The sequence below is a fragment of the Sardina pilchardus genome, chromosome 8 (genome assembly GCF_963854185.1).
Source record: "Sardina pilchardus chromosome 8, fSarPil1.1, whole genome shotgun sequence".
Lineage (NCBI taxonomy): Eukaryota > Metazoa > Chordata > Actinopteri > Clupeiformes > Clupeidae > Sardina > Sardina pilchardus.
The window spans coordinates 35,391,721-35,406,894 of record NC_085001.1 but is presented as its reverse complement, the minus strand read 5'-3'; the positions used below and the strand labels follow the sequence as shown (position 1 = coordinate 35,406,894).

General features: G+C 41.4%; 1 protein-coding gene across 1 annotated transcript; it reads left to right on the top strand.

Annotated features, from left to right (window-relative positions):
- The first annotated feature begins 1,060 nt into the window (after nt 1–1,060).
- LOC134089335 (solute carrier family 12 member 2-like) lies at nt 1,061–15,067 on the top strand. The gene is made up of 26 exons (XM_062543777.1): nt 1,061–1,704; nt 3,484–3,606; nt 3,899–3,974; nt 4,257–4,352; nt 4,493–4,632; nt 4,844–4,954; nt 5,059–5,167; nt 5,355–5,482; nt 5,592–5,676; nt 5,874–6,025; nt 7,213–7,320; nt 8,063–8,186; nt 8,278–8,379; nt 8,962–9,117; nt 9,648–9,747; nt 9,829–9,940; nt 10,070–10,210; nt 10,416–10,522; nt 10,669–10,748; nt 10,845–10,988; nt 11,109–11,231; nt 11,466–11,577; nt 11,724–11,810; nt 11,944–12,079; nt 12,545–12,612; nt 12,731–15,067. Exons 1-26 carry the CDS (start codon nt 1,237–1,239, stop codon nt 12,864–12,866), a joined length of 3,324 nt encoding a protein of 1,107 aa, XP_062399761.1. The 5' UTR covers nt 1,061–1,236; the 3' UTR covers nt 12,867–15,067.
- Nucleotides 15,068–15,174: the final 107 nt, after the last annotated feature.

Sequence of the window (15,174 nt, the reverse complement as noted above, 5' to 3'; positions counted from 1 at the left end):
TGATAACCGTGTAACTGTCTCCATCGTGGTTCAGTAGGTGATTTCACAGATAGGCCTACCTCAATGACAACGGAAACAACTGCATGAGAGCTGCGATTTCTGAGAATCCAAAGGGGTAAAGAGCGCATGGAAAATAGAACCTTTATGGCATTGGCTTTTGGCCTGGCTCGCCACTCTTTTTGTTGAGACCTCATGCCATAGACATATTATATCAATGCCTCATGCTGTTTGAGTGTAATCGTTGATGTCATAATATAGAACACAAGAACAACTAAGCATTACTTTTTGATGTTGTGAGTTGATAACAACAATTCTATAGAATAACTGCGCTTCTGTACGCACAGTTACGGTGTATGCAAAGCCTAGGTTGTTTTAGGCTATGAAGGATTTTTATTACAGCTTGTGTCGTAGAAACATTTTCACAATCCCTTTCATGTACCCTGCGTTAGCTTGGAGAATAAAGAGAGCGTTGTGAGTTATGGTAATTCAGCTGCATGACATTCCCCTTGACACAAAACAATTGCTTATCTCTTTAGGGGACGCGAAACACAAACGATCGAGTGTTTTCTTTGAGGGTTTTTAAAAGCTGGCGTTGTAATTCCCTCCGTCATTAAATAAAAAACATGTTGATGCTCTAAAGCTACTGACTTCTTCAAAAGTAGCCGTTGCCAAAGCCTACCCACGACGGTATAAAATAGTGCACATCGATGAGCATCGGACCTTAAAATCATGTATGTCGTCAATATCACCTCTCTCTGTCTTGCAATTTGTTATGATTTGATGACCCTGCAGAAAAGTAGGGGGTAAATCACAGGGATAAAACTGTTTCAAATGTCCGTTTTGCGCATTTCTTTGCGTAAACTTTGGCGAGGTCTAGATGATAACCAGTTGCGCACAATCCATTTACCGTGTAATTTCAAATGCTTCTTAGAAAGCCCGTCAACATTTACATTGGGGATTGGCGGAGCATCTTTGGAATGACGCAAGGTTCACTCTCACATGCTCCCACAGACCCTCCCTGCAGCCGCATCTCAATGACACAGGCTGAGTTCAAGTCATGTCTGTGTTATTTGATCGCTGACACAAGGCAGCCTGTGCGTTAGTAGGCTATACGTCAAGAATGAGAAGCGCACAAGACTTGGAGTTTCTATCGGGACGTTAGGCGAATGTGTTGCCGGTTTAATACATTAACTGGAGAAGCATTACATATTTGAGGCCTAATTCAAAGTTGGTGATATGTCTGAACCACCCTCATCACCGTCCACAGGGCACAAACCTGTACTGAAGTCAATGGATACCGGACAAGGTCAGAGTCGGTTCCAGGTGGATGTAGTGGCTGAGGCAGCAGCCGCCTCCAAAGCCGCCGGAGTTGCAGCTTCCAGTGGACCTAAGCCGGCGGGAACTGAGGAGGCAAAGGGCAGGTTTCGGGTGGTTGGCTTTCTAGATCCAGGTGGATCTACGAATCCCCCCGAAGCCACTGACTTTGCTCAAAATGGAGACACTGTCAAGAGTGAGGCCAGCCTGTATTCCTCGGGCCAAACGCACTTTTCCGACACCCATTCCAACACTTACTACATGCGGACATTTGGCCACAACACCATTGACGCTGTCCCCAACATCGACTTCTACCGGCAGACAGAAGCAACTCTTGGAGAAAAGTTAATCCGACCGTCGCTCTCAGAACTACACGATGAGCTTGATAAGGTAAATTGAATCTAATAGACTTTTACGCATTGTTACGCATAACGACTGGGTATTGAATAACTGCACCTGCTTGACATCAAACTTTTTTGTAGAGAGAGTGTTGACATGTATTTGTATGTCTGCCTTTTTAAAACTAAGATGGCCAACGGCAATATCTTAATAGACATTCCCTTACATCATTAGGGCCTTGCAATTTTGCGCCACAGATCTAAGTAACTGTCATGTGAGGCATTCCCTCCCACCTGAGACCGAATCACCATTCTTTGTACGGCTTTGAATGGACTGTGTGATGTCAGGGGCCTCACCCACACGACTGTCCAGGGGACAATGCAGGCTCTCTGACTGCCCACACGCTAGGCACTGGTGCACGGCCACCGCTACAACAATGGCGCTGTGTTCCCTGCGCCCGGCGCAGAGAGCTCCAGTGTGCCCCGTCACGGACAGACCTCTGCCCTGCCACGGGATCTTGTGTAGAGATGTGCTTGTGCAGCGCACAATAAGGGCGCAATTATAACCTTTGAGTATGTCCGCACAAAAAGCAGGATCTTAAACGCCACTTAGGAAAACAATGATAACAATAAGCAACTTGTAAAGTCAATGGATAGTCATTACTCATTAACATACACTCTTAGATAAAAAGATGCTATATAGAACCAAAAATGACTATATTTTTTGCTTTATATCAGGCACTCCTAAATGGTTCTTTAAACCATTTTGAATATTTTATCAAAGGATTCCTTAAGGGGTTCAAAAGTGTGTACTCTTTAAAAGATCGATATGTACACAGAGTTAGAAGTATTGCTGTTGTGTACGACATAGGTAAATATAGTGGAGAAGGTCTCCTTGCCCAAAAAGCTTCTCAGAGAAACTTAAGAGACAGTGCAAGTGAAATCTGAGTGTCAGGGAAAAAGACATTTGCATTGCATTTGTTTTGTGCTCCCAGTATGTGGTCAAAAGTGAACCTTTCCCATGGAATAACAAAACTTTTCTTCAAGACTTGTCAACTCTATTTTACGCTGCAATTTTTGCACTTGACAAATAGACAATAAATAAAATGGCTGTGTATTAATTTCCAACAGTATAAACATATGTGTCTAGTTTTATGCCCTTATAATACAACATAAATGTTGATGCATTTTATGTTTCAATAACATAATGCACGTTGATGTACTTCTGTAATGTGTATGTGGAGGTAAATTATGTGTGCCTCAATTTTTTTTTCCCAATTCTTTTTTGGGGCTTTTATGGCTTCAATATGACATGACAGTTGAGAGAGCGACAGGAGGTGAGTGGGAGAGAGAAATGGGGTGGGATCGGGATATGACATGGACTGGACTCGAACCTGTGTCCCCATGGGCACGTGGACCTGAATATGCACCACAGCACGCACATGCCTCAATGCTACATTCAGCATGGCAATCACTTGTAAGGAGCTCATGAATGAATTTCTGTTACAGTTAATGTTTAAGGAAAAAGCTCAACTGTAAATCCATCCAGCTCATTATTTCATAGATGGTACAACACTCATGATTATGCACAAGTAGAGTTCCTTGATCATGAAATTGTTCTTCACACCCATTTTAAAGTTCCTAGGTCCAAATGAACTTTTATAGATAAACCCTATTCTAGCTCCCAATAGAACACCATGCATATTAAGTATGAGCTGAGCCATGAGACATGAGCATGTCTAATATTCAGCAGAAAAGAAAAGAGAGATGTGAACTTGTTTTAATCCTGGATAAAGGACCCTTTAATGTTTGGGTTTGGAACGCTCCTCAGGAACCCTTTGAGGACATTTTTGCCAGTGGAGAGGAGTTCAGTGCCATGGAAGGGGTGCCAGCGAAGGAGAAGCCCGAGTCCAAGGGAACGGCTGTCAAGTTTGGCTGGATTAAAGGAGTCCTGGTCAGTGCTGGTGCACACACTCTCAGGCCAAAATGCACACATTTGATGTACACATTTGTTCAGGGATCAAAGCATCACATCACAAATCTTAAATAGAATAGCTAATTACATCAGTTATGACATTGCCCACAAATTGTCATGATTATTATTATTAAGATAGTAATGACTTGATACAGTTTAAATACATCATGCATAGTAATCTATTTATCCAGTTAATCTAGGCATAAATCTGTTCAGTCTAAAGTTGTGGATAGACAAAAACATTCCGGGTATTTCTCTGTCATCTTTACAGATACGATGCATGCTGAACATTTGGGGGGTCATGCTCTTCATTCGCATGTCATGGATAGTGGGCCAGGCAGGGATTGGTATGTCAAGCCATTCATTTGATCATAACCAATTATATACTGTATCTCATATATCCTACATTATTTTGAGTGATTGATTGATTGATTGATTGACCAATTGATTGATTGATGGATTGATTGATTTGCTTATTTATTGATTGATTAATTAGTTGAGTGACTGATTGATTGATTGATGTGAGTGTGTGAATAATTTAGTGTATTTTGTTATGGTTGAGAAATTGTCTTCTTTGTCTTTGTCTTGGTATTTTTATGATATCGATTTTATTTTACTTTCTCTCTCAGCTCTCTCTTGTGCAATTGTTATGATGGCTGTAGTGGTAACCACCATCACTGGCCTTTCTACCTCTGCCATAGCAACCAATGGCTTTGTGAAAGGAGGTAACCATTCTTCCCAATGTTTTCCAGCTTCAAAGCAGCGCATTCAGTCAAACATATTGGGGGGGAAAGCTGCAATACATCACAATTTCTGTGTTTCACTTAACTATTTTTGATTTTGAACATCAATTACCTTTTTTAAGGTGGAGCATACTACTTGATATCCCGAAGCTTGGGCCCTGAGTTTGGTGGATCTATTGGGCTCATCTTCGCCTTTGCTAATGCCGTTGCTGTGGCTATGTATGTTGTAGGCTTTGCTGAAACTGTTGTAGAGCTTCTCGATGTAAGTAACTCTTCTCCTCTACAAAGGAATAACAAAAGCACAAGTATGAGCAGCAGTAACCAGCCCAGTCATTTCAGTGTTTCGCTGACACATGCAGCATAGACTCATATGACAGATGTGGTTGAAAAGATCAAATGGATGAATCAAATGACAGCTAGCTCTCTAGGTTTTTGTTCACCTACAGTAATGAGTCTGTGGTCTTGCATGGCAGAGTGTGGATGCTCTCATGACTGATGAACTGAATGACATCCGCATCGTGGGCACCCTCACCGTCATTCTTCTCCTGGGCATCTCTGTGGCTGGAATGGAGTGGGAGGCCAAGGTACCCAGAGTCAGAGTTGGATGATTGATGTGTGCTGTACAACATGACATTCCCTTTTACACACACCTAATGTAACACACTATAATGGACTCTTGCTTCCTCAGGCTCAAATTGTTCTCATGGTGATTCTGGTGTTAGCCATTTTCAACTACTTCATTGGAACATTTATTCCTTATGAATCAAAGGAGCCCTTGGGTATCTTTGGTTATAATGGTATGAAATGGTTATATTCTACTTTACCTGTTACACATGATGAGGCCACTGAGGGAAATTGCTCCACATCTTAGTCAAGGAATCTAGTAGAGATAAATTCTTACAAAATACTTACCAAAAGACATTCAATATATGAAGCAACCTTATTCTGAAAGGTGTTCTAAACAGTGTTGTTCCTTCTCTAAAGCTGCAATTATGATGGAGAACATGGGCCCAGACTTCAGAGATGAAGAGACCTTCTTCTCTGTGTTCGCCATTTTCTTTCCTGCTGCCACTGGCATCCTTGCAGGAGCAAACATATCTGGAGATCTTTCAGTGAGTCTTGAGTATATGCAGTGATCAAAGAGGCCTTATGCTGAATTTGCCATTTAATGTGATTAATTACTTATTTTCTGTGATGAATTACTGTTGTTTGTTCTCACAGGATCCACAGGTGGCCATTCCAAAGGGAACTCTTTTGGCCATCCTCATAACTGGAGTGGTTTATCTTGCTGTAGCCGTTTCAGCAGGTAGATACATTCTCTCTCTCTCTCTCTCTCTCTCTCTCTCTCTCTCTCTCTCAACAACATATATTTAAACAAACTATATTTAAGAATGACATTAATTTAGACATTTCACCTGAAATCTTATGTATCAGTGGGGTTCTCATGTCATCCTGTCTGTGCATCCTGGGTGTTGATTTCTTCTGACTCGATTGCCTCAAAAGGATCCTGTATAGTCCGAGATGCCACGGGTGACCATAATGACACCATCCCAATGCCCAACGTTAACTGTACCGACGCTGCCTGCACACTTGGCTATGACTTTTCCATCTGTAAGGAAGGAGGCTGTAAGTTTGGCCTTCAAAATGACTTTCAGGTATGTAAAGGACTGTTGTGTCCAGACGTTCCTCTATGTGTCACTGACTATCCTCACAAGCTCTTTGAAACGATAATTTTTCAATTTCAATTTAATTTCACTTACAGAGCGCCAAAACATTACACATGTCTCATGGCGCTTTACAGAGTGTTAAACATTCAAAGAGAGCCCATGAGTAACAGGGGCAAGGAAAAACTCCTACTATAGGTACATATATGATACATATAGGAAGAAACCTCAGACAGATCCACGACTCAAGGGCCCAACCCATCTGCCTGGGGTCAGTTACAGTAAAGTCATTTGTAGTTTGAAAGTTACAATGACAATGAAAGTTCAAATAGTCCAGTGTAGAGAATAAATTGTCCATTAGTAATCCATTAGATATTTCGGAAAGTGATGGGTCGCTAGGATGCGCGGGCCAAAGATTCGGGCAGGGAACCACAGCAGGCGATGGTAGGGCAGTCAGGAACTCACCTGTTGATAATGTCAACAAAGGCACTGAAATCAGTCAGATTTACCATATCGACTTCCAAATGGACTGCACAGTGTGTCAGCACAATACAAAATACTGACTTAAAATGTGTGTGTGTGTGTGTGTGTGTGTGTGTGTGTGTGTGTGTTTGTGTTTATGTGGGTTTGTGTATGTTCTGTTGGATAATTTCACTCCAATTGATACCTTAATCATAAGTGGTGTCCCGGAATGGTGTTGTGCAGAGAATGGCCCCTTTGTTTTTGCTGTAGGACAGATGTGTGTGTGTGTGTGTGTGCGCGCATGCTGTTGTTGTTGTTGTCATATGGTCACCCTCAGAGTGGCGTTGTAAATAGAGCCATTCTTCCAGTCACGCCTTGGAACACCACACCTCCGGATGGCTTGCATTTCACACAGTTATGACAGAAGTTTGACCCATGTGGTGTCACAACAGACCCTTATTCATGGGGTTAGAGGAGAGATTAAGGTTACAGTCAGGACATGGGGGACATTCAAGTGAAATTGCACAAGTGTTGGGTTGATAATGAAATGGAGTCTGTTAGGGATACTCTGGAATGAACCTTATGATCACTATAAGCTGATATTTTAAGATACTGTATTTTGCATTTGCACTTGTTTTGATTTTTTTTTCATGATGTTAGAAACGCATTGAAACTGAATAGATGTCTAATGTGAAGGAATGGCACTTTGTTGCTAGGTGATGAGCACGGTGTCTGCCTTTGGGCCTCTGATCACTGCTGGGATCTTCTCAGCCACTCTGTCCTCAGCTCTGGCCTCTCTCGTCAGCGCTCCAAAAGTCTTTCAGGTGAGTTCCTCAAAGGAACAACTTTTATGATTATTCATGAACACAATATTTTCTATGCTCTTCTCTCAGATCGCTCTAAACATTACTCAGTTAAACATCTGCTCAGAGATTTACACTTGCCTATCTGAGGTTTGCACAGGCTCACTCCTAAGCAATGAAATAATATTCTAGGAAATCATTCAATATGCCTCCTCCGCTGTAACCTGGAGCCTTCTTTGCAGAGAGTCCGGCCTAGCTCCATTGGCAAATGTTTATTTCCTGATTTGTGGACGCTTATCTGAAGTTTGAATTCATTTGAGTTCAATCACTAACATTTGGTAATAACATATGATAACCACGGGGAACATAACGATAACGATAGGCTTGAAACTGAAATGTAATCGCTCTTGGGAACGCCCTCTGTTCGCTGATTGGGCGGAGATGCACTTGCCGGAGTAAACAAAGCTGAATCAATCAAGCTATACCAGACGGAGTATGAAGAGAAATTAAATTGAGTGGAAGTACTGTACGTACAGTAGTCAGGCGGAGCCAGGCTACCTCAGCTGTCCAAAGAGGACAAAACAGGATTGATCTGTTTGAAGAGTATAAGTTCCCATGACTATTTCCTGAGCAGTATCAATTATTCAAGGTTTTCCAATATGTTCATTTTAATTCTGGCGTAGTCTATGAGGTTATATGCTGATGTTGGGATGTAGGAAATAATTGGTCTTGCCATTGCTCTCTGTTTCTCTGTGTTTTGTAGGCATTGTGCAAGGATAATATTTACCCAGGCCTCGGGGTGTTCGCAAAGGGTTATGGGAAAAACAATGAGCCTCTGAGGGGATACCTGCTGACTTTCTTCATAGGACTGGCCTTCATTCTGATTGGTGCGTTTGAGTTTGATATTGCTATTGGGCAGGCCATGTAGAAGATCAACAAGGTAATAGTATGACTTGTCTTATTCTGTCATCCCAATAGCTGAGCTGAACATCATCGCTCCCATCATCTCAAACTTCTTCCTGGCCTCTTATGCCCTCATCAACTTCTCCGTCTTCCATGCCTCCTTGGCCAACTCCCCAGGTATGACGGTCACTGGTTGTTTATGCTATGGATCTACAGGATATCAGGGATGGAGGCCACATAGTCCTACTCTTACCTCTCCCTGTTGTTCTGGTCTCTGGTGTGGATTAGGTCCATATGACTCACTCCATGGCTGTCCAGCATTACTCCTTTGTAGGTTGCATGGGTCACATACAGATGATGAAAAGGCCAATGAGAACAACAAAAGAAGAGATCTTGGCATGCCTTGAGCTATTCCAAATAAACATGACAAATGCTTCATCTCACTGTTAAATAGGCAAAATAATTATCACTGACATGAGAGGGTTTTATGTTGTTTACAGTAATGAATTTCATTGTAAGAGGCCTAAGGGGAATTTAGTTGAGGAAGTTGGAATTCTACTATCAAAGCATTCTACTGAAGTGTTAGATTTCTGGTAAATGGTTACGGTTATGGAATTTAGCAGATGCTTATAATAATATATTATATTATATCATATACAAAATGATTTAATGTAAAGATCCAGTATCATTGATTAGAGGTAGATATATTGAAGAGGCAGAAGTTTGACTTCTGACTGATTTTGTCCCCTCTAAATGCAGGTTGGCGCCCCAGTTTTAAATACTTCAATAAGTGGGTGTCCCTGGCTGGAGCCATCCTGTGCTGTGTGGTAATGTTTGTCATCAATTGGTGGGCCGCTCTTGTAACCAATGTCATCGTCATGGCTCTCTACATTTATGTCAGCTACAAGAAACCAGGTAACCAGACCTGTAACTGAATCAACTGTGCTTTATGCGTTTTAGTGAAGCTACGGTAACTGTACTGTACTTAGGCCTATTATAGGCCTATTCACTGGTAGGGGACAATAGGGTTAGTTGAGTATTGGGATAAGATGAGCCGCCACCCCACTTTACAATCTGTGGAAAGGTACAGCACATGGCAAATGTGGTAAAAAAAATAGGCTATATGTGTAAAAATATTAAATCTGAAATCATTTGTTGTGGCCCACACCTAGGCTCTCTGAGACCAACCTTTTTGTAGAGAGTATATGTCTTTGCCCTTATAAGTTATCAAAGAGCTGGTTACAGAAGTTGTAGAAAACTTTGAATTTTTGTTTGGTGTGAGGTTACCTCACCTTTGACACGATTTGATTTGACAGAATGATGGAGAGTGTACAAAATGGCTCCTCCTACCCCATTCTCCCTATGATATGACAATGGATCTGTTGTTAAAGGTTATTAAAATGCAATTGATTGACATGGATGGTGGCTATTTTGTAATATGACAGATGTGAACTGGGGCTCTTCCACACAAGCACTGATGTACAACCAGGCTCTGTCCCACTGCCTGCACCTCACTGGAGTGGAGGACCACATCAAGAACTTCCGGTAGGCTACTGATGTTTCATATTCACCATGGAGTATTTCAATGAATACTGTTTAATGCTGATATATCACTGCTATGTCCAGACCACAGTGCCTTGTGATGACGGGCTATCCCAACTCCCGCCCAGCACTACTCAACCTGGTGCATTCATTCACCAAAAATGTGGGCCTCATGGTCTGTGGACATGTCCGCATGGTAAGACCACCACCATATATAACTATGTCTTACCTGTTACAGAATTGTATGACAGATTCATGAGGACATACTACTTTAAACAGTTGACATCAAATGACTGACATATGACTCTTGACTCAATATATGTAGGGAACACGGAGACCAGTCTATAAGGAGATACTAGGTGACCAGCTTCGGTATCAGCGCTGGCTCTTGAAGAACCACACCAAAGCCTTTTACTCACCTGTCTTTGCTAAAGACCTGCGGGACGGAGCACATTACCTGCTGCAGGTAACTAGAGATTCCCAGAGCTGACCAAAGCACTGGCAAATCTGTCGAGTTATTATCGTACATGATGAAGTTTCTACAGAGAACTTTTATGACATAGTGTGCATGTATGCATGCATTCGTTCATGTGTGTGTGGTGCGTGTGTGTGTGTGTGCGTGTGTGTGTGTGTGTGTGTGTGTGTGTGTGTGTGTGTCCTTGTATTTTCAGGCTACAGGGTTGGGTCGGCTGAAGACCAACACATTGGTGTTAGGGTATAAGAATAACTGGAGGGAAGGTGAAATGAAAGACGTGGAGATTTACGTCAATACAATTCAGTAAGGTCACAACCACCCCCTACAATCAAACCTGCTAGTCTAAATGTTTGTTAAAAAAAGGAATGCTGTAGACAAGAGCTTCAATTATTTCATTGTTATTTCCATGTATGCATATTGTGGTGTGTGACTGTGTGTATTTGTTTTAGTGATGCTTTTGACCTGCAGTATGGCGTGGTGCTCTTCAGGCTGAAAGAGGGCCTGGATATCTCACACATCCATGGACAAGGTAAGCAGCATGCAGTACAGGCAAACCCTACCATACTTACAATATACAATGATACAGTATGTGTACCTGACATCCATGTCGTTCTGCTGTTCCCAGATGAGCTGATGTCGTCCCAAGAGAAGGGCCCGGGGATGAAAGAGTTTGTGGTGTCCATCAGCCAGAGCAGAGACTCGGACAGTGATGTCTCCAAACCCTCATCAAAAGTCACCAGCACACAGAGCAGCCCCCTAATCCATAGGGGTAGGAGCATATGAAAATCATCTTAAAAGAAACATAGCTAACATGGCTCAGTATGACATGTTATGTTGTGAATATGCAAAGGTTCCAAATGACGTGACTGCCTGTGGTGTTGATGTTTAGATGCTAAGCACCCCAGTGTGCCACTGAGTGTGGCTGATCAGAAGCTTCTGGAGGCCAGTCAACAGTTCCGGAAGAAACAGGGCAAGGGCACAATTGACGTGTGGTGGCTATTTGATGATGGAGGTATCCTAATCATACTTTTCCTGTAAAATAATGTTGATTTTAAAGTCACTTCATATTGCAAAACAGTTGTAATGTGGACATATGGCATGTAGTAAAAACTAAAGTAACAGCGTTGCTGTCAGTACTACAGCAGGATTTGGTCTTTCTATCCCACAATGCTGAATTAGTGACAAAATCCTGTGTAGAGCTGCTCAGGAGCATAGGAACAGTTTACACAATGCATTTCTTTTCCAGGGCTCACTCTACTTATTCCATATTTACTCACCAACAAGAAGAAATGGAATGACTGCAAGATCCGTGTCTTCATTGGTGGTAAAATCAACAGGATTGACCATGACCGCAGAGCGTGAGTTTAGTTTTTTCAGTCTGCGCTTGCAAAATGCTTATTCAAATTGTCTTTTAATGCTTCAGAATACATAGTTCTCGGATGAAGTGCTGTCATGTTCAGGTTTATTTCTCTAACTCTCCACTTCCCTTCCTCCTCTCCACTAGGATGGCAGCCCTCCTCAGCAAATTCAGAATCGATTTCTCTGATATCATGGTCATTGGAGATATCAACACCAAGCCAAAGAAATCAAAGTAAATTTGTCTATCCATCTGTCTGCCTGTCTGCTCTCTGTCTGTCTGTCTGTCTGAATGACTGTGTACTCCAGTGTTTGTAGCAGCTCCTGTCCTGTGTAGTGAAGTGTTGTGCCTGTGTGTGTCCCCGCAGTAAGGAGGCGTTTCAGCAGATGATAGAGCCGTACCGCCTGCGGGAGGATGACATGGAGCAGGAGGCTGCAGAGCGGCTGAAGGCCCAGGAGCCCTGGAGGATCACGGACAATGAGCTGGAGCTCTACAGGGCCAAGGTCTGGCCCAGCATCTCCACCCTCACATGCAGGGACACAGAGACATTAGTGGGAATGGATGTTGATGGACAGTGTAAACATTACAGACAATGTATAAACATTAGATATGTTTAAGAGCACCCAAATCCCATTTATGTGATTCAAATACATTTCACACCCGTTCTCTTGATACACATTTAAATTGTAAAACAAAGTGCATAACATGGAAAGTAGTCAATTAACAGCTGTTCAAGTCAATTAACAGCTGTTCACAAAATCATGACTGCATCGTGATGAATGTGTTTAAAAACAATTAAAACCACAAAGTTAGAAATTTGTCCTTCATTCCAGGGCTTATCAAAGCTTTTCTCTTTTGCTTATGTTATGTATTGTTCCCTGTAAAGGAGGCCAAAGATAATTATTCATTTGGTAAACAGAAGTACATCTTCACAATATAGCCTGTGAAATATGTTTTTTCTCCTCCAGACGAATCGGCAAATCAGGCTGAATGAGTTGTTGAAAGAGCACTCTAGCACAGCAAACCTCATTGTGATGTAAGTATGATAGGACACCATGTGTTACGTCTCCCAATCTCACGGCACTGTCACTCATACCTACAGAACAACCATTCTCATGGTGGTGTCCCATCCCCCTTCCTCTCTCTCCCCGCAGGAGCATGCCCCTGGCCAGGAAAGGGACAGTGTCCAGTGCCCTCTACATGTGCTGGCTGGACACATTGTCTAAAGACCTGCCTCCCATTCTCCTGGTGCGAGGCAACCACCAGAGTGTCCTCACCTTCTACTCTTAATGTGTCCCGGCACCCACAATATGCCTACATGGTTGCAATCAAAAACACTTAACAGGATTTTTGTCTGGTCATACCAAACTCACCATTCATAAATAAAGGTCATGATACCTGTAGGGTTGCAGAGGACATTAAAGATCTCATTGATCCAGTGCTAGGGATTTTGATGAGTTAATTACTCTGCACTTCCATCACTGGATGATGATGATGTTTCTGAAATGGCTTCACCAGAGAATCCTATTAGCTTGAGGGCGACGCAATGGTAATATTAAAGTGTAACTGCACCCTAAAATATGTTTTTTGAGCTGTTGATTGATTGAAATTACTCATAAGTGGTGAACTGCACTATTACCAGGGTTAACATTGACAAAAATCGTGTTTCCCGAGAAAAGTAACATTTCGTATGATTTTGTATTGGAGATATAGCTCTCTGCGCCCTCTACAGGTTGAAACATGCCATGGCATTTTGGTCCAAAATGCTATTGGAATGCTGACGTAGTCCTGCACTTCTCTGTAGAGTCTACGTCACCGGGTCGTTACAAATTAGGAATGAAACGCCCCAACACCTGCTGCCCTGATTAGCCTACCTGTGATAAGCCATGTCTGTAGCACTCATTCCCAGAATGACACGAAATCAACATGGTTGATTGGCTGCAGCAGTGCTGCACTCCCTTCCAAATTTCAGAACGTCCCGCCCATTTTGAAAGCCTTTTTCAGAAATGTGAAGTGGGTGGAGTTATGGGGTGCAGTTACACTTTAACTGAAAAAGTGCATTGAAAGAACATACAGATCAGACTACGCTGGAAATAGTTTTGTTGAGATTGTTGTTTGTGTAATAATTAACTCACATGTTTGGTCCATGTTGTTTAATTTGTAATATTTGATGGTACAGTACGTATCTTTTGGGAGAACAAGTGTCTTGGAACCACCACACAGCATGCCAGTGCCAACGTTTATTTTATGCCATTAATATTCGTTCTGAACTTAAAGCATAGCATGTTTCTGCGCTATGTACCATTACTAAACACTAAATGAATGAATTTGTAACAAATCTTGCAACAAAATGATTATTTGGGACATAAGAAACAATTGCTCTGTGGTTAGACACTTTCTTGTTATACACTGCCTCAAGTATTTATGTTGCTGTAATGGTTCCAGCCTTACCACATGAGTGCCTTTAGCTGAAGTCTGCAGTCAACACTAAGTAATTAATCACGGTCCCATCAATTAGATAGACAAACAGAGTTATAGCCATCAAAACATTATATTTTTTATTCAATTGTAGATCTGCTGTGTTGATTAAAGGGAATTGGGTGATTGAAACTAATCAGAATATTGAAATAAACATTACGAAAGAAAAGACAAATAAAAAGGGATAATTTGAAGAATTTGTATTATCAATATTATACAAAGTGTTTGATTCAAAATGAAACCTAAAATGTCTCTAATTGAGAACCATCAGAATCATGTTTTCAGTGATGCAATTCATGGGTTTCATCAGGTCCCTTTCCACAGGTGCCAATCAAGCACCATGCAGTCTGCATTCATAATCTAGGTGCTTGATTTTATACACCTGTGGGGGATGTGATGATCACCCATGAATAGGTAATTGGAACATGACCACTTAGGTTTTTCTGTTCCTGTAAGTCAGAAAAGTCTGCTTACATTGTTTTTACCACTATAGTTTCATTAGGTATCTTTCTTAAAGTTTCTGTAAATTATGAGATATTCTGGATATTTGAAGTACAGGTTTAAAGCTTTACATATGCAATCATAATCATTGCTTTAATACTAATACCGCAAAGATTACTTCCAATACAATATTTTAAATATTATTTTGCCAATGCATAATACAGACTTTAAGGTAAATATGTTGTCCATGCACTATTACAAACCCATATTGGCAGTCGCTGATTAAGCTATACTTATTTATCTCTGTTCCATAATTAGCATTATGTTAAATGTAAAAGTGGATTTGATAGTAAATATATTTGTCAGGCATGTTTTGAGAGGGGGTGATATGTCATATCGGCAAATATTTTGTGTAGATTGGAAATGCATTTTGTACGACATTGTTGCTGCATTCTTTCAAGATAAACAAACCTCATATATTGCAATATTCGTTTGTTGGGACTATTAAAACAACTACAAGAGTGAAATGTGCAAGAAACTTGTAAAAAGTTGAAATAAATTGCTTAACCAGACATGTAATTTGTCTATTCACATCATTTTGTACAAAATGACATGTAGTGCAAGCCTATGCAGTTCAACGTATTGTCCAGAGGATGGCGTTACATAATAACTTTGAGAG